Source organism: Pteropus medius, unplaced genomic scaffold (assembly GCF_902729225.1).
Source record: "Pteropus medius unplaced genomic scaffold, Ma_sr-lr_union100, whole genome shotgun sequence".
Taxonomy (NCBI): Eukaryota; Metazoa; Chordata; class Mammalia; order Chiroptera; family Pteropodidae; genus Pteropus; species Pteropus medius.
Genome location: NW_024340849.1, coordinates 19,136,420 through 19,159,970, shown reverse-complemented (window position 1 = coordinate 19,159,970; position 23,551 = coordinate 19,136,420). Strand labels below are relative to the sequence as shown.

Below are 23,551 nucleotides of genomic sequence, written 5' to 3'. Positions count from 1 at the left end.
AGCTCTGACCAAAATGGCAGCTCCAGGAAGATAAATAAGGCTCCAGGTTTATTTATCAGCTTTACCTGGCCCAGGGCACACATGTCCACATGATGACCTTGGAGCTGGGCTCTGAGATCCTGTGGCTCTCAATCCCAAGGAAGGCTCATCATGCAGGTTCCCTAGGAAGAGGCTCCCAGCTCTCTTACCCACTGTGGCTCTGAAGGGCACCAAACAGGCCCTGCTGTGAGCTCTGCCTGGCCTGCACCCAGGCCAGGCACCCTCGCCACTACCCCCCAAAGCCAGTAAGTCATCCTTGAATTAATCAAAGGCTTGCACTGGTCTGAACTCACCAGGGGCCTCCTCCAGCGGCCACTTTGTGTTTGGTAGATTAATTGCAGCTGGGGGAGGGGAGAAAATCCATTTTTAGAAAATCATTACTTTCAGAAAGAGAGGGGGGCCCTTCTGGTTGGAGAAAACTGCTGAGCTGGCAACTCTGGCCTGCTGCTCGCGCCAGGAAACCCGGGACTGTACAGGCTGCTCCCTACTCAGCGGGCACTGCCTGGGGGCCCTTGCCTCCTCCCCCAGAGGCCAGGGTACCCCAGCCCTCCTGCCCTGGCTGCTGCTTCCTGCTCTGGCCTGGGCTCAGTATTTTGCTGGTGTCCTGAGCAGGAAGAAGTCACCCCAATATTGACCACCCCCCACTGCCAGTTGGCTTAGTTGACTATCTTCTCTCGGTTCACTTGCTTAATGACACGCTGAGGGCACTGTCAGCTGCTGACTGCGGCTGCAGGGGGAGAAGAAGGTTGCGGATCCCTGATCACTGCTGCCTTGAATGGAGCATCTAGAAGATTAAACAAGTGAAATTGCCATCTTTGTAGGTCAAAATGATCAGATATTAGCAATCCCACGTGGTTCAACCTAATTATCATACGGCCAGCTCTTCAGATGTATTTTTCTCATTAATCCTCTTCTTGGCCCCATGAGTCAGGTGTAATGCCCATTTTATGTTTTGGAAATTGAGGTTCAGAGAGCTTAAGTGACTTGCCAAAGTGACTACAGTACTCAAAGCCTGATCTATATGACTCCAAAACCCAGGATAGTGTCTCATATCCTACTTCATGTCAGACCCCCAACCCTACCTGCCCAACACTTGTCGGTCACGAGCTGTGCTAGCTAGCACTGTAGCACTGACAACACAGCCTGACAGAAAGCTCCTTCGCAGTCTGGGTGTGGGAAGTGTGACTGACCCATCAGGAAGTCTGCATTTGCTGTGGGCTTGGGTGCAATTCCAGCCTGCCCCGCAGGCTGCGTGTGGGTGTCCTTGGCAGATCCCTCACCTGTTGGAGGGTCTGGCTATTCCTGAGTCAGCCAAGGCCTGCCTGCTTTGTGCCGCAGTGGGGCCACAGGTGGAAGAACACCTGGGAGGCGCTCGGTGCCCACAAACACGCGCAGACGTCGGGCGTTGTTTCTATTGCTCCGCAATCAGATGAGCTCGGTCCTTCCAAACTTGTTTTAGAGAAAACACATGCCCAGCAGAGTCACTCCTTGATTCAGCCCTGCTCATAGAGATTAGACAGCACAGAAGTGATGAAATCTGACACTACTACTCACCAGCTGGAGAACCTTGCGCAACTCTTGGAACCTCAGTTTCTTCATCTATAGAATGGGGCTGATGATAATGGTACTTTAAGGATGGTTGTAAGGATTACGTGGGACCATTTCAACGCAAAGGGCTTAAAACACTGACTAGCACGTAGTCAGAACACAGTCGATGGTGATTATTATTATTCCCAGTCTAAACTAAGCCCACAGTTCTGCCTCGCCCTCCTTAGTTCATGGGACAAACCATCTGAGCATTGCACCAGGAATTGCTAGGACAGTGGATCCTAAGTGGGGCCTCATCTGAGACCCCAGAGAGCCAAAAGCTTGGAGTTCAGTGGGAATGACAGAATTCTATACCATCGATGTTTCTTTAGGGCAGAAACTTTTTTAAAGGGGGGAGGCTTCCCGGAGGAGGTGTGGCCTGATTTGTATCCTGAAGGATAAAGAGGAGATAGCCAATTGAAGAAAAAGCCAGAAAGCACTTGCTTGGAAGCACATGAGCAAGATGTGTTTGGGGAACTGCAAGTCACCCTGCATGCCTGAGCCCGAGGGTCTGTGTGTGCGGGGGTTGGGGGGAGAGCAGGGGGCCATTAAAGGGTGAGGTTGACAGAGGCAGGGGCTGAAAGGCCGCTTGGAGCAGAGGAAGACCAAGAAGACACTGGAAATCCCTGAACTAAATCTTATTGGTGGGGCTGGAAAAAGAGAACATATATGAGAAAAAATTGCACTTTGTAATTATGGATTAAATGGGTTTTGTTTCGCGATGGGGGATGGGGCAAAGGAGATGGGAGAATCCAAGTTTCTGGTTGGGGCAGCTGAGATACCCCCAGGTGAGGGATATGAAGCCACCAGAGTGATGTTGCTGCTCAGGGAGAGGGCAGAACCTTATAAGACACCCCCATGTTTTAGGGGTGAACTGAGAGAGGAAGGAGGAGAATCAGGAGGCAAGAAAACTTCCTTCCAGTGGCCCTTCTCTCCCTCCACTAATCCAAACTGCACCTGGACTGGAAGTTCCCTCCTCTTTGAGTCCCATGTGGTCCCACATTCTGCCTGTGCCGTGTGGGCACTACCCTACGGTACCACTGAGGGCCGGGGGCCCCTGCAGCACAGGCCTGCACATAGGAGGCGCCCAGGGGTGCCTGTGGTTGTCAGCCACTCTGGCCAGGTGAGGAGTGTCAGCTACCAGCAAACAACTGGCTTTCCCTAAGCGTTCCTCTTTTCCTGCCCACCCAGAGCCAGCCACTCCACCAGGATCCACAGCCCTCACCCCAATTCCAACCTGTTGAGGCTGAACGTCAAGTCCGGATAATGCAGCGGGGCATAAAGGTACTGCTGCCACAGCTCCTTCCTCCCAAACCCAGAGGCCCAGCGCCAACAGCAAGGCCCGGAAGCAGCATGTTGGCCTACCTTTTCCCAGTTTCGAGTTGTGAGACCGGCACCACACCGGATTCCATCAAATATACATCTTTACAGGGAATGGACGGAGAGGCAAGAACCACTGAACCTGAGTCCCATCCTGATCTCCCTAAGCACTTCCTCCTGAGTGACCTTGAGCAAGTCTTTATACCTCTCAAAGCCTCCATTTTTGCAGAGTCCTAACGAGGATTAAATTAACTCCCTTAAACGCTTAGCATCATGCCTGGCACCTAGTGAAGCATTCAATGAATGGTAGCTGTTATTATTATTAAAGAGCTTCCTGGCATGCTGATGCAAGTCAGAGCAAACTGAAATGACTTTGACAGCTCCCTAATGTAACACTTCCCACCCCCACCCCTCCTCCACCCCTACCACACCAGTGAACATCCTCTCAGGTGTTTTCCAGAGATGAGATTTTACACTTATTCTGGGTTGCAGGACGAGAATAAATGGAGGCAGGTTTCAGTTCAACTGAGAAAAAGCAAATAGCTGTTTTGATAGGTAGTGATTTCCCCGTCACCTCATGTGAACGAATGAACAAGCTGGCCTCGAGGATCATTGGGCACCAATGCCCTGAAGTATGAAGTCAAGACGTTAATATTTCTTGAAGAACAGTTGTATTGGAAGTCTCTTGAATGAAATGGTGGTGCCAGTAGGCCATAGTGCTTTGTGTCACTATCTGGCAAAATAATTGGCAATCTTACTTTGGCCCTCCAAAAACAGTTTTTGGGAATTGTATCAGTTTGTAACATCCAAAGTCTGAACCTCCACTTCAAAGAGACCCCCTTCCTGGGTCTAAGGTTCAAGAACCCCCGACACCGACCCCCACACAGCTTGGACGCATCTCTTGTGCAAACGAGTCCTTGAATCTAAAATGTGCCTCAGATCTACCACGGAAATCCCAGGGGCAAGTACTGAAGGCGCTTTACCAGTACATGCCATCGGGGCTGGGCTGGGTGAGGGGACTGGACAACTGTCACTTCAGGAGTTCAGTTAGGTGTGAGAGGAGACTGCAGCGCAGAACCTGGACTCGGCACCCTCTCTGGCCATCACCTCCTGGAGCACCTGGTGCAGAACTTGGGAGGGACCTAAGAGGGAGACTGATCCCCTCACCCACCAATATGCAACCTCCCTGCCCTAGTCTTCCCTCCAATGCTTCAACCCTCGTGGAAACCTGTCTTGGAAACCAGTGTGGCAGTGACCTTGCTCTGGGAAAGGCACAGCGGTTTCAGAATTTAATGCCAAGTGAGGAGTTAGCAAGCAGGAACGGATGGATGGACCCAGGTTCTTGTGACCACATCTCCCCATCCTGTCTGCCAGTGCAACCTCCTTCCCAATCACCCAGAAAATGAAATCCTCCTTTTCTCAACTTTTCAAGCTTTGAAAAACCACCCCACTTTTTATAACTAAGGGCTCCCTGGGGTTGACACCATTACAAATTCAGACACCCAGCCAGCTAGACCCAAGTGCCACGCCTAACAGGAAGGCGGGTTGTGTGTAGCCACGGGTCTTTCTAGCACACAGGGAACAGATGCTGCAAGGGCAGGCTCTTCTGGACGTCCCTTGCGTGGTCCACCTCCCCTTCCTCCTCAACCAAGCACCAAGCCGGGGAGACCCCAACTCTTCCAGTTTCTGATGGATGCCCTGGCCTTCTCTCCTCCCACCAGAAGAAAAAGGAGCTGGAGGACAACATAGAATCAAGTATACATTTTAAAAATTGTTTAATGGAACATAAACTCCTTTAGAAAAACATTCAGCCAGGTGATAACACCCATAGAAAAAAACACCAATCTTGTGTTTATCTTTTTTAATTTGGCATTTGTTATTTGCATTTATATTAAAGCAAAGTGCATCTTTTCTTTATTTTTCTTGTTTATACACATTGCACAATACATAAATAATGATGCTTATAAAACGTCTTTATATTTACAAGTAATAATATATTTATATATAACATAAAATACATTTTTTTCTTTAATAAATCTCAGATTTTTTTTTTCAGGAGTCCTTTTCTCAAAGCACTACAATGCTAAATTTCCAATGAGAATGCTTCTCTTGTTCATTTAAACCTTTGTAGTTAGAAAAATAGCTTATGTTAAAGTCTAAACATGCTCATTGAGCTAAGAGCAGTGTCAACATATCATACGAGTGTATGAGTTGTAGAAGAAATGAAAGAAGAGTTAGGTGTCAGCCCAGGATGGTACCTTGGGTTATGATGGACCGAATCCTTCTTGGCGGGAAGGGGGGCTGCTCCCCTCGCTGGTCTAACAGCAGAACTCAACACACAGGTTGCAGAGGGGAGGAAAGTGCTGAGCTGGTTTTCTGAGTCAGGGAAAAACCTGATGTAACCAAGGCAGGGGAGAGGCCAAGGGGCCTGAGAGGGCACTGGGTGAGCAATACTGCGACGGGGCTGCCCCGGCAGCCCCCAGGAAGCCCATCTCGGAGACATCCAGGAGCAGGTGGCCAAAAAAGAAAGACAGGACAATGGCAGCAGGGTGGCTGGAGGGAGGGGAGTAAGACAAGCTTAAGAACAACTGGTTCTGGTTCAGCCTCTTGCAGGGTTGCTTCTAAGAAGCCTGTGGACAGGCCCTGTCCTAGAAGGGGGGGTGGGGGGTGGGGCGGCTTCCTCAGGCTGGAGGCAGAGCCTCGCTTCTGGCAGCTGCCGGGACACCCATGGCCAGCTTGCCTGGGTACTGCCTCTGCCCCGCTGAGCATGTCCAAAGGGCAAGACAGACACAGCCGGGGAGTGCAGAGCTCTCAGCAGGAGACATCCGTAAGAGACACGCAGCACGCTGCTTCCCCCATCGTCGTTCCACATGCCACACACTCTGACACCCTTATACATGCCTTGCCTGCACGCACACACACATGCCCTGACAAGTGAACCGAGAACCCAAAGTTAGGGTCTGCTCCCCATTCATACACTGTGTTTGGTGGTACTGATTTTTGCTTCTCCTTGTCATATGGGGGTGTCCTGCCAAACTATACAACACCCCAAACCCCAACAATTATTTTCATAAGCTATTTCTCAAAGAACAAAACGAAACAGAACATAAACAAGAATGACAAGAAAAGGCGGGGGGAGGGCGGGGAGGAAAAAAACAATGACCAAAGAGTCTGCATGAAAAGCAAGCACTCAGGAGGAAAATATTAGCAGCAAAGTAGTTTGGACTGGGCCCACTCGCTCACGCTCTGTCCTCTCCCCACGCGGCTACCGGCTGTTGAAGATGACCTCCAACCAGCACGGGCAGCTGCTGATGAACTGGCGGGTGTAGCACTGGCCCCAGCCCTTCACGAAGCTGATCTGCACAGTGAAGCCAGTCCACGGCTGCTGCATGAACTCATGGTCGTTGGGCCGCTGCAGGCTGTACGCTTTCTCGTAGTCAAAAGCCTTGATGGAGAAACCGGGGAACACTTTGTGTACCAACAGCGTCCTGGAGTCCGGGTTGTCCAGTGTGGCCGACTTGATGAAGATGGGGTAACTGCTGCGGTTGTACACCCACACGCCATCCACTTCCCGCGTGAGCTGGATGCCGCAGCCGATTTTGCTCCGTACTTTCTGCACCAGCTGACTCCTGTTGTCCGAACTGAGCTGTCCGAGGCAAAAGCCATTCCCCTGAGGTAGATCATAGAAGATGTCCAGGGAGGGCTCCTGGACACAGTAGAGCCTCCCCACTCTCGTCTTCTCCTCCCAGTATGCCACCACGCACCAGTGTGACCGATCCCCAGGCTCCAGAAGAAGTTGGGAATCTATAAAACAAAACAGCGCACAGGGTTGGTGGCGATGGGGACTGGCTTTTCCTCATCCTTCTGGAATACAAGCACACACACACTGACCCCCACAACCAGCTCATCCTTCAGTACAAGACGGAAGGCGGAGGGAGGTGATGGCGCTGCATATGCTGCAGCCTCTACCGACCTCCCACTGGGGCCGAGATATCTTGACCCACTGATTCAAGGGCCCTGCCTTTAAGCATGGGGTTCACTGGGGTGCCTCTTCTTGCCACTCCCTTCATCCCGTCAGGCACCCAAGACACCAGGACATGTGCCCACCTGGCCGGCCAGTCTGGTTTTAAAGCTAGAAAAGGCCTTGCACATGGCCTAGAATTAGTTCTTTAAACTGGATGGCACCTCGAAGGCCAGCTGCTCTAGGTCCTGGTCATTCTGATGAGAAAACCAGTCCCCAGAGGATGGCCCAGCCAGACCTAGAACCCAGGTCTCCAGACTCTAGGACCACCTGTTACACAATCTCTGTGCTCGTCACCCAGTTCTCAGATTAGTGACTTGGTCATAAGAGAGTGCTATCTGGTAAAAATTAAATGGGGGTGGTTTGGGGCAAAAACCTTCCTAATAGATAAACAACTCTCAGTGTGTCTGTCAGCAGCAGCTCTGCACACAAAGGGTGAATTCATGTCAAAATGCCAAATCACAACACGCAGATTGGTGTTATCCCAGGCTACCCCTTAAGGAAACTTCCTCCAGCCCAGACAGACGATTATGTGTCTAAAATGGGGTCAGCTACCCTTAAAGGGCCCTTCTCTTTCCTCACCCCCCTCCTCACCCCCCCAGCATCTAGTCTCCCGCCCAGCCCCTCCACCCTCCCTCCCCTGGAGGCCCAGCCCCAGCTTTCCCACACGAAGCCTGGGAGACTGCAGTAACACTGGTCGGGTGATTTTCCTAAACAGGCGCACAGAGGTCTTTAAAAAGGGGACACAGGGAAGGAAAGGGAGCCCCTGCCGCTGGCATACCAACTCCTCCTTAAGCTGGAGCCAGCGGGGCAGGCTTCAGACTGGGAACCATAAATCTCCCCAGCCGGGCCAGGCTGCATGGCCAGGCTGCAGGAACGCTGTGGTTTGTGGTGGCAGGGCGGAGACCGGAAGTCTTGTATTTGTTAACAAAAATGGGGAAAGGCAGGGGGGAGAGCCGGCGGTAGAGGCCTCCTCCTGCCCTCCCCCCAGCCCTCACTTCTCACTTTCTGGGGGGCTTGGGGCACGAAGGTGGGGATTGGCTGTGAGATGTCTTTTGATGTGTCTGGCCTTCTTGATTTGGGGAACAACTGAGCTTGAAGAGGGGATGGCGATGGGCTCTACAGCGTGGTGGCCGGGAGAGGAGGAGGGCTGGGGGCCCCGCGCCTGCTGCCCCCGCAGGCTGGGTAACCCAGTGCAGCTCAGCACAGAACGCCTTCCGACGTTCACAGGCATGTCGGGACCTGGGAACCAGTCAGTTCCGTGAACTTTTTTTTTTTTTAAAGCAGCAGCCAGTCTTGCATGGAGGTGTCCCGTAAGTCAGTATACACATGTGCACTGTGACCCACTGAGGCAGCCACACACACACACACACACCCTGAGTGGCTGTCTCGACACCCTACCTGGCCTTCTCAAATGCCTGCCCGGACAGCTACGCTAACATAGAGAGCTGAGGGCTCATTCTTTCCCTCGATCCCCACTCCACCAAAAATCAACCCCCAGAAAATGGGCCTGCCACCCCCAGCACACATGCATCTATAAAGCACAAGTGTGAAAGAGGCTGTGTGTGTCCAGGAGTGTGAGCACACAAGTGAGTGTGTTTACGTGCGCGCACACTAGAACATAAGGGAGAACAAGAGAGGGGCAAGGGTTCCGAGCAGAAGGTGACTCATCAGGCATTAACTTGTTTCTGCAGAGTCTCCATCAACTGCTAATAAACTCGTGAGTGCTGGCAATCTTTGAACTTTCTTGCGAGGGAGTCCAGCTCTGAAGGCTACAGCAAAGGCCCACGACATCCCCGTAAATAAGACCGCTCCGGTGTGCAAGTGTGCCGCGGGAGAAAGCCCTCTTCTGGAAGGCTCAGGGCGCCCTGCCTGTCTGTGTGTGTGTGTGTGTGTGTGTGCGCGCGTGGTGTGTGTTGGCGGGGGGGTGGGGGGATGTTTTGAAATGTAAGAAGTTCTCCCTTATTATCCCAACTCCGGACAACAAGCCTGGCCTGGAAAGGAAGACTCAGGGAGTCGCTGGGCGGGAGGTGGAGGAGACCCTCAGCGGAGCCTCACAATACTTTGTTTCATGGAGCCCGGCCGCCCTGAAACCTGGCACCCGCTGTCAGGGAGGAGGAGGAGGAGGTGCGAGGTGGGGTGGGGGCCTGGGATCCAGTTGTCCGTGCCAGGCCCACCAGCAAGGGGTGTGGGGGCTGCGTCTGCCCTTCGGGCCTCTGGGGGCAGAGGAAACTGGGCGGGGGCTGGGGCCTGAGGTCGACTGGACACGGCCCAGCTCCCTGAGCGGGGAGAGGGGGGAGCATTCTGGCGGGTCTCTCTTTCATCTGTGCAGCCCGCCAGTCCACCCAGCAATTTGCTGCCAGACATGCCTGGAAAAAGCCTTTTTCTGTTGAGGTTAATGGCCCAGCCCAGATAAACGGCAGCGTGTGGGTGTCCCTGCGTGTGAAGAAGGCCCCTGAAAACCCACTAGGTGCCCTAATCTGGCATAGCAGGATCCCTGCCTGCTCCCCAGTCCCCACTCCCCGTGGCACCCCAGGGCCTCCCAGCGCTGATACTCCTTCTCCTCACAGCTCCTGGACTATCTCCGAGGACAAAAACAGGCTCTCCAGAAAAACCATCGCAACAACGAGGGCGCCTTCAACGCATCACACTTCTGGGGCCTGGCACAGCTTCTCCCGTTGTCAGTTCAGAGATTCCCCCCTTTGCCCCAAATTCTCCACCACTTGGGCTCATTTCTGGGAAGCACTCAGCATCATCTTCAGAGAAACCCAGTTCCCTGAATTGGGCCCACAGCCCACAAGCGTCTCCCCACAAAGGTCTGTGCTTAGCTCCTGGGGGCTCCCCGGGCCCCATGGTGAGGACCTGGGAGGATCTCATGCAGAAGTCTCCCTGGTGAGCTGGTTACCAGGAGGCCTAAGGAACAGTCTTCAGAGACCCAACTCGGCTTATCACGGTTGCTGATTCTTCGACTCCAAAGGCAAAACTCACGACCTCTTGTTCATTTCTCTCAGCTTTTTAACTTTTCCCGGTATTTTCAACAGCTTCTCTCCCTCCTCAGAAAACTGTACAGGGGCTTGTTTTAAAACTCTATTTGCGCATTTTAAAGCATTCAAAAAAAAAAAGAAGAAGAAGCTGTGTTGTAAAAAGCTAACTAATCAGATGCCTGCTCACAATTTTTTCTTTTTATTATAGTTGAGGGAATTTTTGGAGCAACCCTAGAAAAATGCTGAATCGGCCTAAAATTCCTGTAAGGTTGTTTTCCCCCTCCCCTTCCCCATTTCCCTTAAAGCATAAAATCTACCCTTTAAAAGGAAGGCAGAGGAGGGTGTTGAGGAAGCTTTTCGCCTTGTGCTTGCACTCGCATTAGAGAAGACCACTCAACAAAGAGCTCCATGCCTCTTCTCACAAAGTTATTTAATTCCCCAGACCGTGAATGAACAGACCAGACCCTTCTAGAAGACCAGGGGCTTATGAATGAATCTCACGCCTGGGGTCTCGACGGCATAGGTGACCAGACCTCGGGGCCAGATTTTAGGTAAGCGAGGAATTTTCTCCTTTAAAAAAAGTTTTATTTGAAAGTGCTTTAGATGAAGAAAAATGGAGGGAGGGAGGAGAGACCACGTCCAGTGCCTCGGTGGTACCATTTCTGGACCCGGCTCATGAAGGTGACCATGAGGCCAGAGAGGCAGCTAGAACTGATCCCAAAACACCCAGTGAGATTCTGAGAAGCAGGCATGCGTGAGAGCGAGGCCATCTGAACCTGCCTGTGCCCACACACAGAGGCGGTGCTGATGGCGGGGAGGAGGTCCTCGAGATTCTGGCCTTTACTGGGGAAACGAAGCCAGTACAGACAGAGCCAGAGCAGCTGGCACCCGGTGTATTAAATGCACGCAACTGCCAGGGTGCAAGGGGACCGGGGTACAAAGTGGACAGACAAGGAGAGGTCTTGACGCGCTCTCATCTCTGCGAGGCACTTGGGGTATAAAGGGATATTACTCTGCCAAAATCTGACAGTGGGATGGGCCTGCGAGCCCCCTCCTCAGTGGTCCAGCAGAGCAGAAGGCTGGATAGAGAAGACAGGTCTCCCTAGGCAGAAATGGCAGCCTCCCACAGGAGGACGAGGGCAAATGAAGGGCACAAAAGTAGACCTAGAAGTTAAACCTGGCAACCCTGGAACGCAAACACTGCCATCATGCCTCGCCCACAGCAGGTCCAGGGTCCTCCCCTTCGTCAGGACTCTGGCGCCACCGAGGGTTGCCTCATCCCATCCTTCCCCTACATCAGACATCTCAAAGGTTAACAGCACCCATCAGCCCTGCTCCCCACCCCAGCCAGAAAACGGCTGTTATGAGAGCAGCCAGCCCACTTCAGGGACAAAGGCTGAAATAAAAGGGGACCTGGTGTCAATACGTCCCCACCTAGTCTCATCCCAAATACTCACAATTATCAAGGACTCTTACTGGTCTCCTGTTTTCGAGAGGCAAATAAGCAGAAAACTAAAGTCACCACATAAGAAACTTGCTAAGGTGTCTGGGTTCAGCTCGGATTCTGGGGTCAGCCCCTATCTGCCATGTTTCAACCTCATCAGGACAGGAAAGGACTCCCTCAGATTCCTAAAGCGGCAGACAACTCTGGGGTTTAGAGCAAGTTACCCATGGGGTCAAAACAAACCCAAAACATTTCGGGTTAACATTCAGTTATCCAGAAAACCCGTCAGACCCTGTCTATCACCGCTGCAGCAAGCTCCTTCACCAAACGGATCAGAGGATGAATTCTGGCTGGCAGAAGGCAGGACTGAGAAGGCTGGATTTTCTTTCAGGGCTCTGTAATGCGATATCTCCACTGATGTGGCTGGACTGGGGGGTGGGCAGGAGATGCCATAGGGTCTCCTTCAAAAACCAAGGCGCTTCTTCAGGTCCTAGGGTCCAGCTAACTGAGTTCCCAAAATCCTGGCCCTCAGGGAGTTCTTTGCTGCGGTATGACACCCCCAAACATCCCACCCCCACCCCACTGCCCCAGTTCAAATCTACCTCCCGTGGAACCTTGGCAGTGACGCATGCTCCCGGTGCCAGCCTCACAGAGTTGTTATGACGATGAGATGCGAAAGCCAGGGGCCAGGGCCCAGCCTGCAGCTACACTCAAGGGTCTCATCTCTCAGGAGGGTTATCTCTTCTCCAGTTCTCCACCAACTGCTCAGAAAACACTGATCACTCTTCCCCTTTGCTCCGCACCCCTCCCCGCACCCCGCCCCGCTGTGGGAGGACAGTTCTGGGCCTACACTTGATAAGCATTTATTATGTACAGGCTCTGCTGGAAGGGACTCCAATAACAGCCTTGTGAGGTTGCAGACTACTTACTACCATCCTCACGTTAAAAGGAGAAATGAGGTACATGGCATGTGCCAAAGAACAGAGCGGGGATTCAAGGCCAGACTCCTGCTTACTGCTGGGCGTGAGCTATGGGTGTGCAGCCAAATAGGACCTCTAAAGCCACCAGTCCCCAAGGGTTCCTATGCAAATGCTGGAGTGAAAAAATAGGTGTCCTTCAGAACACACTTTGGAAATGCTATGCCTATTTTAGGGCTGAGCGTGGGGTCCAGCTCCCTCACACCAAGAAGCAGCTTCTTTGCCAACGAACTGCTCTGTGACCTTGGCCAAGTGGCTCGCCCTCTCTGAGTCTCAGTTTAACCTATCCATAACTAACATAAAGGGGGCTGGGCCCACTTCTGGCTCTGATGGTCTCTGGCTACACTCTGTAATCCACAAAGGTGCCCAGTCGGTAAGTATTAAACAATGCCGGTTCCATTTACTTTTATTACCTTCTGGAGAGTAAGAAAATCACTTTGGAAAAAGGAGGGCACATTTTTGCATTTAATTTGCAACAATAAAACAAAACAAAATCAAAAGAGCAAGGAGATTTGGGTCAGATTTTGCTACTGTGTCCATCTCTAAACTAACTTTTTCCCCCCCCCTCAGAGTTACAAACTTGTGTTCTTTCCACGTTTCTGTTACTCATGGCCCTCAGGAAAAGGTGAGTCCCCAGGGGAGGGGTCTCCTTTCTCACAATCACTTCCAATGTGCACCCAGGCTTGGTGCCCACAAGTTTCTCACCCATCACCACCCTCCTCCTGCAAACTCTCCTGAGCTTACGGATTTGGCGCATCCTGCTAGTCTACAAGACTGATGCGTGACTATGCCTTACAGACAAATTGTGATGAGTAATCTGTTACTAGAGTTAAAATGTACTTCCCTATCCCTCAAAAGGGCCCCAGCCCCACCTCCCAAAGCCCCTGAAACATCCAAGTCTGAGGCCCCCAGCCTTGGGGTCCCTCCTAAGAGCCGTACTTTGCCATCAGAGAATATAATTGAGGGTAGAGCCAGGCAGGGGAGGGAAGCCACACAAATCAAAATCTCCCGTCTGTCTCGCCAGCCGGGCTGACGTGGCTTCCTGTGCCCCAGCCGTCAGCCATGCAAATTATAGCGTGTACCCGGCTGCCTGCCTTCGGAGGAGGCCAGCTCTGCCAGGCTCTGAGAGGCCTCAGAGGAAGGGTGGGGACTCCAGTCCGGCCAACTCCATTCATAATATTTACAGTAAACGGGCCTCTCTGGCTGCCGTTTAGCGTGTATCCAGCCTCATTAAAACTTCTCGAGTTTTAATTTCAAGACTTTTCCACTCCATGGTGCACCACGAAGTACTCACCATTACCCCCCAAATAACTCAGCAGCTCTCTCCAGAAAGGGGTCCATAAACCTGCATACCCAATACGCCCCAGACCTGTACGGCATTATCTGCTCGCCATCCTGTCCATTGGGTATGACCCTGGCCGCTCCCAAGAAGAGGTGGGACCACAAGACAACAGGAAGACGGCTGAATCAAATCTCTAAACCCAACTACCCACCTCCCAGAGATTCCCCCAAATTCCACATGTGGATTCCCAACTGGGAATGCAGGCACACTCCCATACACGAATCCAACAAAAAAGAACCTTTGCTTAAACCACTGAAAGGTCCCTCATTTTCTGTTTGTGGTTTTTTTTTTTTATGGACCACTTGCAAGTACACTGGATACATGTTAACGCTCGGTAACAGTCTTAATAAAAGCGGACGCATAGGAAACCGGTTTTCCCAAAGGACACCACCTCAGGGGTACGGGACAGTTTTGTCTGCAGGGCTAGGGGCTCTGCAGCGAGCTGCTTTTGCTGAGGGCCTCATTTTAATTAAGTCTGGTGCACAATGACCTCCCCCTCCCTGAAAGGTATTCCAGGACCCAGACGCAGGCCCTTGCCCTACTCCCACCCCACCCCCTACACAGCTCCAACTCGACTCTGGTTTTTCTAGACGGTAGGAAAACCGTCCCAAGACATGGAAAAGTACAGTGGGAAACAAAAGTCCTTTTCATCCCTCCCCTCCCCCAGCTCCCCTTGTTCCACAACAATTATGAAAACTGTTGGATGGGATGGCATTTTGAACATTTACTGCATTCCGGCCAATAAATTCCAATGCAGGATCTGATGGAAAAGCCTCCTTCTCTGGACGGCTCCCTGGCTCCCTGGCTCCCCGCCCCTGCTCACTCCCAGCCCTCATTCCTTCTCTTTCTTTACAACCCTACACCAGGGCCTGGCCAGGCCTGGGCCACACTGTACTTACAGGGAAAAACAACAGTACGACAGACTGGAGACAGTGTGCAGACTGGAAAAGTTAATCATTGCTTCTGTCTGCCTCCGTAATCTAATCTCTCCAGCTCTGACACACTCACTGTTCAGCCATCCCAGCCCTTTCACCCCCAGAGCACCCAGAACCTCCCGGGCCTGAGCAACCCCCCTCCGGGGCCCTGACACTCCTAGCCTCCACCCAGGGAACGAAAGACAAAGTCGCCTCCACCCTGGGCTGCCATCACATGACCCCTGGAGTCCAATGCAAATAGCTGGATGCTCTGTGCTGTGCGCCCCACATTTCAGAGGATTCTGGGCCTCGCAGATGTGGGCTCCAATCTGACTTGTCTCACTGCAGAGAGCCAGGCCACACCTCCCCCCACCACACTTGGACAGACTGTCACCCCACCCCTACCCCAGCTCTTCTCTCACTACCCCTGCCCCAGGGCTCACCCTCAAGCCCACCCAGTTGCACATCCCAGAGTCTGATGGGCTGTGGTACTCCCCCGCCCCATGGGATCAGTCTATGCAGATACACAAGTCAAGATGGCCCTGCCACGTGGCAGTGCCCCAAAAAACTCAACCTAGAATTACTGCGTGACCCAGCAATCCCACGTACCCAGAAGAATCTTGAAGAGATTTATACACCCATGTTCATAGCAGCATTATTCACAACAGCCAAACAGTGGAAGAAACCCAAGCGTCCATCAACAAATGAATGGATAAACAAGACGTACATACATCCACGCTTAAAAGAAAGGCAATTCTGACACATGCTACAACAGGAATAACTGCTGAAGGCACTGTGCTAAGTGCAATGAGCCAGATACAAAAGGTCAAATAGTGTACGATTCTACTCCTATGAAGTACCTGGAATGGTCAAATTCATAGAGACAGGAAATAGAATGGCAGTTGCCATGGGCTGGGGGAGGGGAGACTGGAGAGCTAATGTTTAGTGGGGACAGAGTTTCAGTTTGGAAAGGTAAAAAAAAGTTCTGGAGATGGATGGAGGGGATGGGTGCACACCAGCGCGATGTACTTAACGCCACGGAACTATGCACTTAAAAAAAAAAAACAGTTTGGAGGCTAAACGTGATAGATATATTTTACCACAAGAGAAAAAAAAGAAAGAAAAAGGCCCTCCAGCTCCCTAAAGCTCCCCTTAAACCTACCTTCTGAGTACAGGAGATTCCAAAGACTAAAAGTCCTCCGGAAATGTATGGAAATGTATGCAAATACTGGTACGCATATGCATTTTTCTAGGGAAAGAGTCCTCAGCTTTTGCTCATTCTTGGGAGAGTCTGCAAGCTGTGAAACAGGAAGAACTACAACCTCTGTTCACACATGGAAGAGGCCGTTAGCTACCCCACTACCTCAGCAATGAGGTCTCGTTCCTACATGCTCACAAATCCAAGAACCAAAGATCACAGGATGTCAGAACCACAAAGGCCTTGGAGACCAAGTCCAGCCACTTATTTTGCTGATGAGAAAACTGAGGCCCAGGGCACAAAAAGGGCTCATGCAAGGCCATGTGGCCCAGCTGGTAGCGGAGCCCCGATCCTCAGCCCAGGAAATCAGGCCAGGCCCTGGGGACAGAAATCTGGGGGGCACTTTCCTTCCCACTGTAAATCTCTCCAAGCCCCCTCCTGGGACTGGGGTATCTGGCTACCAGCCTAACAGAGATGGGGGAGGCTTTTGAGTCTTTGCAGCTCTCCGCCCTCCCACCCCTCACCTCTGCCACACACACCTCACACTCCACACACACACACACACACACACACACACACACACACACACACACACACTCCAGGCCTGTTCCCAGGAAATATCCCCTCAGGTTTTAATTGCGACCCCACTGAGCTGGAGGTGGGGCCCATTTAGTTTTGAGAACAGTACTATGCACCCAGGTCACAGGGGGAACTCAACTTTTGCTTTTCCCTCTGGGTTACTGATTAATGAAGGGGAGGGGCCATCCGTGCTGGCTAAGAGGCTGCCAGGGGCTGGCAAAGTCCCCAAGCGATTTCTGAGCTGGGCAGTTCTTCATGACCCTTCCTAGCCTCGGAAGTTCACTTAGCCTACTGGGAAGAAGACACTTCCAACATCACTGGGTGACTGGAAGCAGTGGAAGGTGGGAAAGGTGAATGGGGACAATTTAACCTCTGTGTGGTGAATGCAGACAAAGGAGAGTCTACTGACATCGGAGTCATATCTGAGTGACGTACCGGTTTGGTTCCCGTTGAGTGACCATCCCACGTTAAAAAGTAAAAAGGCAAATACAGAAATGAACAAACACGAGTGCCACCAACAGTCCCGGCGTGGTGGCCGCCACTGCGGTAACAGTTAATCTGAGCTGTCTTCTGTCCGAAAGAAACTCCAACTTGCAAGATGACATTGGAGTTGAGATCAGTTCTGCCCTGGATCAAACCGGAGGCCAAAACAGCTCTCCTGGCCAGAAGAGGCCAGTGGGGCTCCAGAGAGGAGCAAGAAGATTAATTAAATTAGTGAGCTCCTCGAGCAGAGCCATCAGCTGGCCTCCAGGGAATGGACAGGGGCAGATGAGCGTGAAAATGAAACACCTTCGTGCAAACCCAAGCGCAGGCGGGCCAGGGCCTCACACCCAGGCTGGGACCTCAGACATGTGCTTGACCATCAGATTTAAAATTAAAAAACATAAGTGCATCCCCAGATGGTCTTCATGAGAATCAGTCTGCTGGCGTTAAAGAAGGAAAGTCAAACACCTGGGCTCTGAAGACATCCCACCTATTCTGTGGCTGTCCAGGCATTAAATACCGTCATTCCAGATCCCCCCCCTCCATCAAGGGGCAGGGGTGGGGCGGGGGAGGCAGGGCTGGAACCAGAACAGGAGGAGACAGACCTCTGTTTACCCACAAGCTTTGTTTTATTTCAACTTGCAACAGACCACACAACCAAGGCAGAGGCAAAGCCGGATGACAGAGATGACGGAGGAGCTCTGCCTACCCCGCTGCGTGCTCAGACAGTCACCCCAGGGGCCCGTCCCTGCACCTCTGCCATGTCTTACAACACCTTACCCCATGGCCCGGCTCCGAGCCCATGGGACCTGCTCCTTCTGTCCTGCAGAAACTGCCTGAGAAGCAGGCCCCTGCCTGACTCCAGATGGAGCAACTCCTGTTCAAAAGCCCTCCACCTCGCTGACCCGACAGCGCCTTCAGACAGCCATGACGCCTGCTGCCCTTCATCCTACCTAGGCCAAAGAACTGCAGCCGCCTCACCTCACAGACCCTGGCACATAGTAGGTGCTCAATAACTGCTAAATGAATGAACTAGAGGGACACGCTGGTTTCTCCCAAAGTGGCTGACCCGCCCAGCTTTACACATGGCAGAGGGGGGCACGCGTGAACCCACCTGGGAGGGCAGAGTGCCTTCTAGGCAGGGGTCAGCCAGAAGGGCCCAGGCCCTGTCCTGGGTTCCCCACGGAGGCGTCCAGAGAGAAACCCCTGTCCTCAGCGACTTCCCAGATAGCCGCAGCGACTCCCCGAGCGTAGTTTCCAAGCCAGGCGCCGGCCAGCCAACCTCTGTGGGCACACCACCTGCCCACAGCGTTCTGCCTTGGCGTCCTGCTCTGTTTGGACAAGTTACCCTCACCGGCTGTTCAACAATGCTTTTACACACCCCAGGGCTCTTGTAGTGTTATGAAAACAAAACACAGCACGCTAAGGAAAAAAGCTTGGGGGGCGGCGGGGGTGGTACGGGGGGTAAGTGGGGAGTGAGCAAGCCTGCCACACACTCGGCTTTCTTTCTGGTCTTCATCCTCAAGGTGGCTCCGCGGCAGCACCTGTCAGGGCACTGTCCCATGCCATTAGAACACCGACATCGTCCAAGTGGGGACTTAGAAACCTAGAGATGAGTAAATGGAGACAGTGTTTTCACACCCTGGTCAGTACCCTCTTCTCCAAACCACCGAGGAGTAGAGGCAAGTCCTCTTTCTGGGGGTAGCCGCTGGGTGACCAGGGGGCCAGCCCCATGACCTCCTGCCCCCAGGGCAGGACACAGCTACTGGGCACAGCTGTGAGGAGCACCCTGTTTCTTCTCCACTCCTCACTAGATCCCTAGAAGCAGGTAAGTTCAGTGGCTTTAAAATAAAGACCACCCTGAGTTCCAGCCTGCCAAATGCCAGGCACCTCTGTCAGGGGAAAGCGATGCTGAGGTGACAAGGCCAAGGGCATGAGTAAATTCCTACCTATCCCCTACCAAAAAAAAAAAAATTTTTTTTTTTTTTTTGCAAGTTAAAACTGAGCTAATGACACTGGGTGGGGCTCGGTGTGGAGGACTGAGCAGCCAAACCAAAATCTGCTTCCAGCCAAGAGCTGCTCGGCCCGCCATTTGGGGAAGGAAGCTGAAAAGTCATGAAAGATTCTTTAGTAAACCGGGAAATAAGGCTGCAGTTAACATTTCAACTGAAGGTGACCTTTCTGGTAAAATATTTTTTTTAAATAATAAAAATAACATAAAGTTCTCAAACAGCCTCTTTCTTAAAGAAAATGGCCTAAAAGTTCTCGTGGGAGTGGAAGGGAAGAAGGAGAGGGAGAAAAAACCAAAACGGGGCCGGTCTCCTCCCAGCCACTACCTTTCACGAACATCTTTTTTCTGGAGTTCTCCTCATAAAAAGAGTGATGCAATTTCCTGTCTTGTCCCAATATTTCCTGTTCGCTGACAAGGTGAAAGTTATCACCCTGTTTTAAACAACTGTCCTAAACTCTATAAAGTTCTTTTTCCCATCCAGTGCCTCATCCCTATTGCAAAATCTCCCTCTCTTAGAATATAAATACTATCACTTTCTATACTTTTAAAGAGTTGGCTTAATAAAAAGCCTTGTTCTCTCTATGGTAGATACTGAATCTGCAATTGCGACTTCCCCAGAAACTGGGTTAGGGCCCAGATTCCCAAGGAGACCCCATGGGGAGAAGTGGAGAGGGCCAGGGGAAGCCAAGCCCCTGAAATAAGCCAAGGTGTTTTAGTAGAGTTGCCACAACCAGGTGAATGTTGCTTTCTTGGTGTGTTAGCCACTAAATTGAGAACTGTGCCTCAGCAGTTAATAATATCTTCCCGCTGAAAATAGCCCAGAGAGGAAGCCTCTCTGTGACAGTAGGCACGCAGCCAGACGCTGGGCTAGCCATTCAATACTGAGTGAGAAAGACGGTAGGGCCAGTCCTGGCCTCCCAGTGGCTGGCTGTACAGTACCCTTTCACAAGGCTCCCACAAAGGGAGGGCTCCGGGCAAGTCACCCCCCTCTTCTGCAGCCCTAGAACCTCAGCGAGGATGCCACATTGATCAGGGGCTCCAGCAGGACGGCCAGAGAAAGGACCTGGATCATGCAGAGGACCCCAGGCTTTGGGAGACAGCCCCTGCATCGCACGGGTGCACGCGCTTCCCCTGCAGAAAGGTCAGCCTCGAAAAACAAACCACAGGGAACTTTCCTGCCTCTCATTTCTGCAAACCACATGGAAAAGGGAAGGTCGAAAAATCAACACTGAGCTGGCGCCTTTTTCAGGTAAATCGGGTCAGGGAGTCAGGCTCATCACTGTGCCCACCACCCCGCCCCCGGCCCCGCCCAGAAGACTCCAGAGGCTCCCCCGGAAACAAGTGCCCATCAACAGCGGGTCCCAGGCACCTAACAGAAGTCTCTCCGTTTTTCTTCTCCAAAGTCACCATTCTTTATTGATTATCCAAAAATATCTGCATGTATTTAAAAGCTACTGCAGGTCACTACTTTTTAAAATATGCATAACATAAAATTTACCATTAGTGACATTGAGTACATTCACAGAGCTGGGCAACTGTGCCCACTGTCTGGTTCCAGAATACCTTTACCAGCCCAAGAGAAAACTGTCCCACGGGTCACTTTTATAATGCCATTCACAACAGCAAAGACAACTGGAGGAAGGCGCAGTTAATGCACCTCGTCAAGTTCCTACAGTCAAGCAAAAACCTTATTTGAGAAAATACTTAAATTCTTCACTATGGGGGCATAAACTGTAATGTCCCCTTATCCATGGAGGATCTGTTCCAAAAATCCCAAGTGACCCCTGAAACCAAGGAGAGTACCCAACCCTATATATACTATGTGTCCTCCTACACATACATACCTTTGATAAGGTTTAACTTACAAATTAGGCACAGTAAGAGATTAAACACAAGTAAACATACAATAGTAAAAGTTACGTGAATGTGGTCTCCCCTCAAACGATCTTGTACTGTACTCACCATTCTTCTTGTGATGATGTGAGACAAATAAAATGCCTCGTAAGTCAAGAATTACCTTTTCACTTAGGGAAAGCACTTTACGGCTTCTCTTTGGCATATCCGAATTGCCAGCACAGGGATGCTCCCTTGTGCTCTGAGGCCATTATTATTAAGTAACACGAGGGCAACCTGAACACAAGCGCTGTGATACCACGACAGTTGATCTGACCACCGAGACGGCTACGAGGTAGCGTCCACGGCGTGGACATGCTGGACAAAGGGCCGATTCGCGTTCTGGGGTGAAGCGGGGCGGTGGGAGATTTCACCACACTCCTCAGACGGGTGCGCAACTTAAAAATGATGAATGCTTTATTTCTGACATTTTCCATTTAATATTTTTGGGCTGTGGTTGACTGTGGGTAACTGAAACTGTGGATAAGGTGGGGAACTACTTTGTAGAATCACAGACAACCTGCACAATCACCAAGAGAAGCCATGAAAGAAACTCCCAGCAGGAACGAAGTCTCCTTTACCCCCTACACCAGGGGGTTCCCTAACTTATCTGCACATTGCAATCACCTGGGCAGCTTCAAAGCTACTGATACTGGGACCCCACCAACAGACTGTGGTTCAGAAGATCCCAGGAGTCCTAACGTGCAGGGAAGTCTGGGACCCACACCTGCTTTGACACACACCTGCTCTGAAGGGGCTGCTCCAGCTTCCAAGCCTAGACTGAAGTGAACAAGTAGCAGCCAGGCAATCATAGCCCTGGAGAAGCAATATTATGGCGCAGTAATGGCAACAAGAAAGAAGCAAAGGAAGCCAAATTCATCTTGAATCCTTTGGCATTTCCTCCCTTTTCACTGCCCTCCTGGCTCTGAGCTTGTCAGAGGTCCCTCCCGCAGGTCCTGGAAGCTACAACCAGGCTCTGCTAAAGAAAAGGCTCAAGGTAGAGGAGGGGTTAGTGTGTTAGACTGTAGCCAAAAGCTACGCCGGAAACTAGCCCTCACCCGGCCCTTTCCCCCTTCGCCGGCCGCCCCGTTCTGCCTCAGTGACAAGATGCATGCGGCAGCAGCCCATCTAGTCTGGTGTGCAGAGCAGCCCAAATTAGCCCCAGACTTTAAATGCTGTCACCCTGCATTTAACCTCCATCTGACCACTTTATTCTTTCCAGGACAAAAGAGGTTTTATCAAAGAGCCCTTCTCCAGAGGTGAGTACATGAACTCTAGCTTTGCAGATGAGGCGGCAAATAGCCTGAGCTGCTGTCTAGGACTGGTCTTCACCGGAGTGGGTGTGTACCAGGTAAGCTGGCCCTAGGCCCGAGTCATTAGGCTGGCATTTAGGAAGATAAAGCTCTTAGAGCTCTAGACTGTCATCTCTCACAGTGACTTAGGGGTAGGGGAGTCGGTAGGTAAGGGTCACATGTCCTGGTCCGTCTGCTCATCCTTCAAAGCCCATGCACTTGGCCACCTGGATGAGCTCAATCCACCCCCACACTTCAATGGCATGAGAGCGCTCAGTGAAACCACAAGCTGCTTGTTCCCAAGCAGGGGAAAGACACTAAAAACAGCAACAAGCACCCAGGTTCCCAGTTTGCCATCACCATCCCAAGCCAGACAATGAATAATTGTTCACATGCAGCTGAATAACTTTCCTTAAAAACAGGATGGAGCAATCTTTCCTAAACTACTTGGTTTAAGCCCAGGTTGGCCGTGGCCTGAGCTAGGATCGCATTTTCAGGTTATAGAGGTATTTTTGAAGACTCTCCACTGAGGCTACCGTACAAGGCAGGAGGGAAGAGAAGAGAAAGGTTTCTGCAGTGACCGCTGACTCAGGGCACGCCCATTACCCCGACTAAGCTCTACACGGATCCTTCAAGACCTTAGCAGAGGAGATGGCCTCCCTTGGATTGGTGGGACAGAGTCTTTCCAAAAAGCATGACTTCACACAGACAAGAGATGGGGTTCTATCAACGACCCCCTCCAAAGACATCAGTACCTATGTCTCCATCGCTTCCCACCTCCTTCCTTGAAATCCACCGACGCCTCTTTTGAAGTTTAAATCTGACGCCTCTTTTGAAGTTTAAATAACTACAAGTGGTTGCTGACCTCCGCTCCTTCCCTGCCCTAACCAGCGAGGTCCGTATGGCTGAGGCCCAGCCAGCTGCAAGCACTCAGATATAAAGGAGCCTGGAGGATGCGCGAAGACCTTATTTAGGTGGTCCTTCTTTCAAACCCCCAAACCAGGACAGAAGACAAGTCAAATGAAAGACATCCCCCCTCCGAAACCCCAGATGGAAGCTGCAAAGATGACAGCTCCTAACACACTCTCAGCTACCAGTGATATAGTGAAAGCTCTGGGAGCAAATCCTTCCCATTTCCACGACCATGCTGAACCTAGAAGCTTCCTGTCTATCAGACCTCTCCAAGGTGGGTCTTCCTACGCCAGGACACATTCTAGCAGCAAGGGCCCGTTCTGGAATCCCATGCCTTTCAAAAGGCACCACACCCAGAGAGCTTAACTCAGGCTCACAAGTCACAATCCAGAACCAGTCCATAAACACTCCCCTGTCCCCAAAGTGCGTATCCTCCTGGAGAAGTTGCCGTGAGGTCCACCGACCCCATGTAAGAGCGCCCAGGCCTATCCCAGAGCCTGCCTGTGGGCATCTGCCTGCTCATGTGTCTGTGCACGGGACCATCTATCTGTACAT

The 23,551-nt window shown here is 51.7% G+C and overlaps 1 protein-coding gene across 2 annotated transcripts in view; it reads right to left on the bottom strand.

Moving 5' to 3' along the window:
* Positions 1 to 4,697: 4,697 nt before the first annotated feature.
* SMAD7 (SMAD family member 7) overlaps positions 4,698 to 23,551 on the bottom strand; it is a 30,085-nt gene continuing 11,231 nt past the window's right edge. For both annotated transcript variants that reach the window (XM_039842006.1, XM_039842015.1), the window contains exon 4: positions 4,698 to 6,750. In XM_039842006.1, coding sequence (XP_039697940.1) covers positions 6,212 to 6,750 — 539 coding nt within the window. In that variant the 3' untranslated portion in view covers positions 4,698 to 6,211. The remainder of the gene's footprint in view (positions 6,751 to 23,551) is intronic.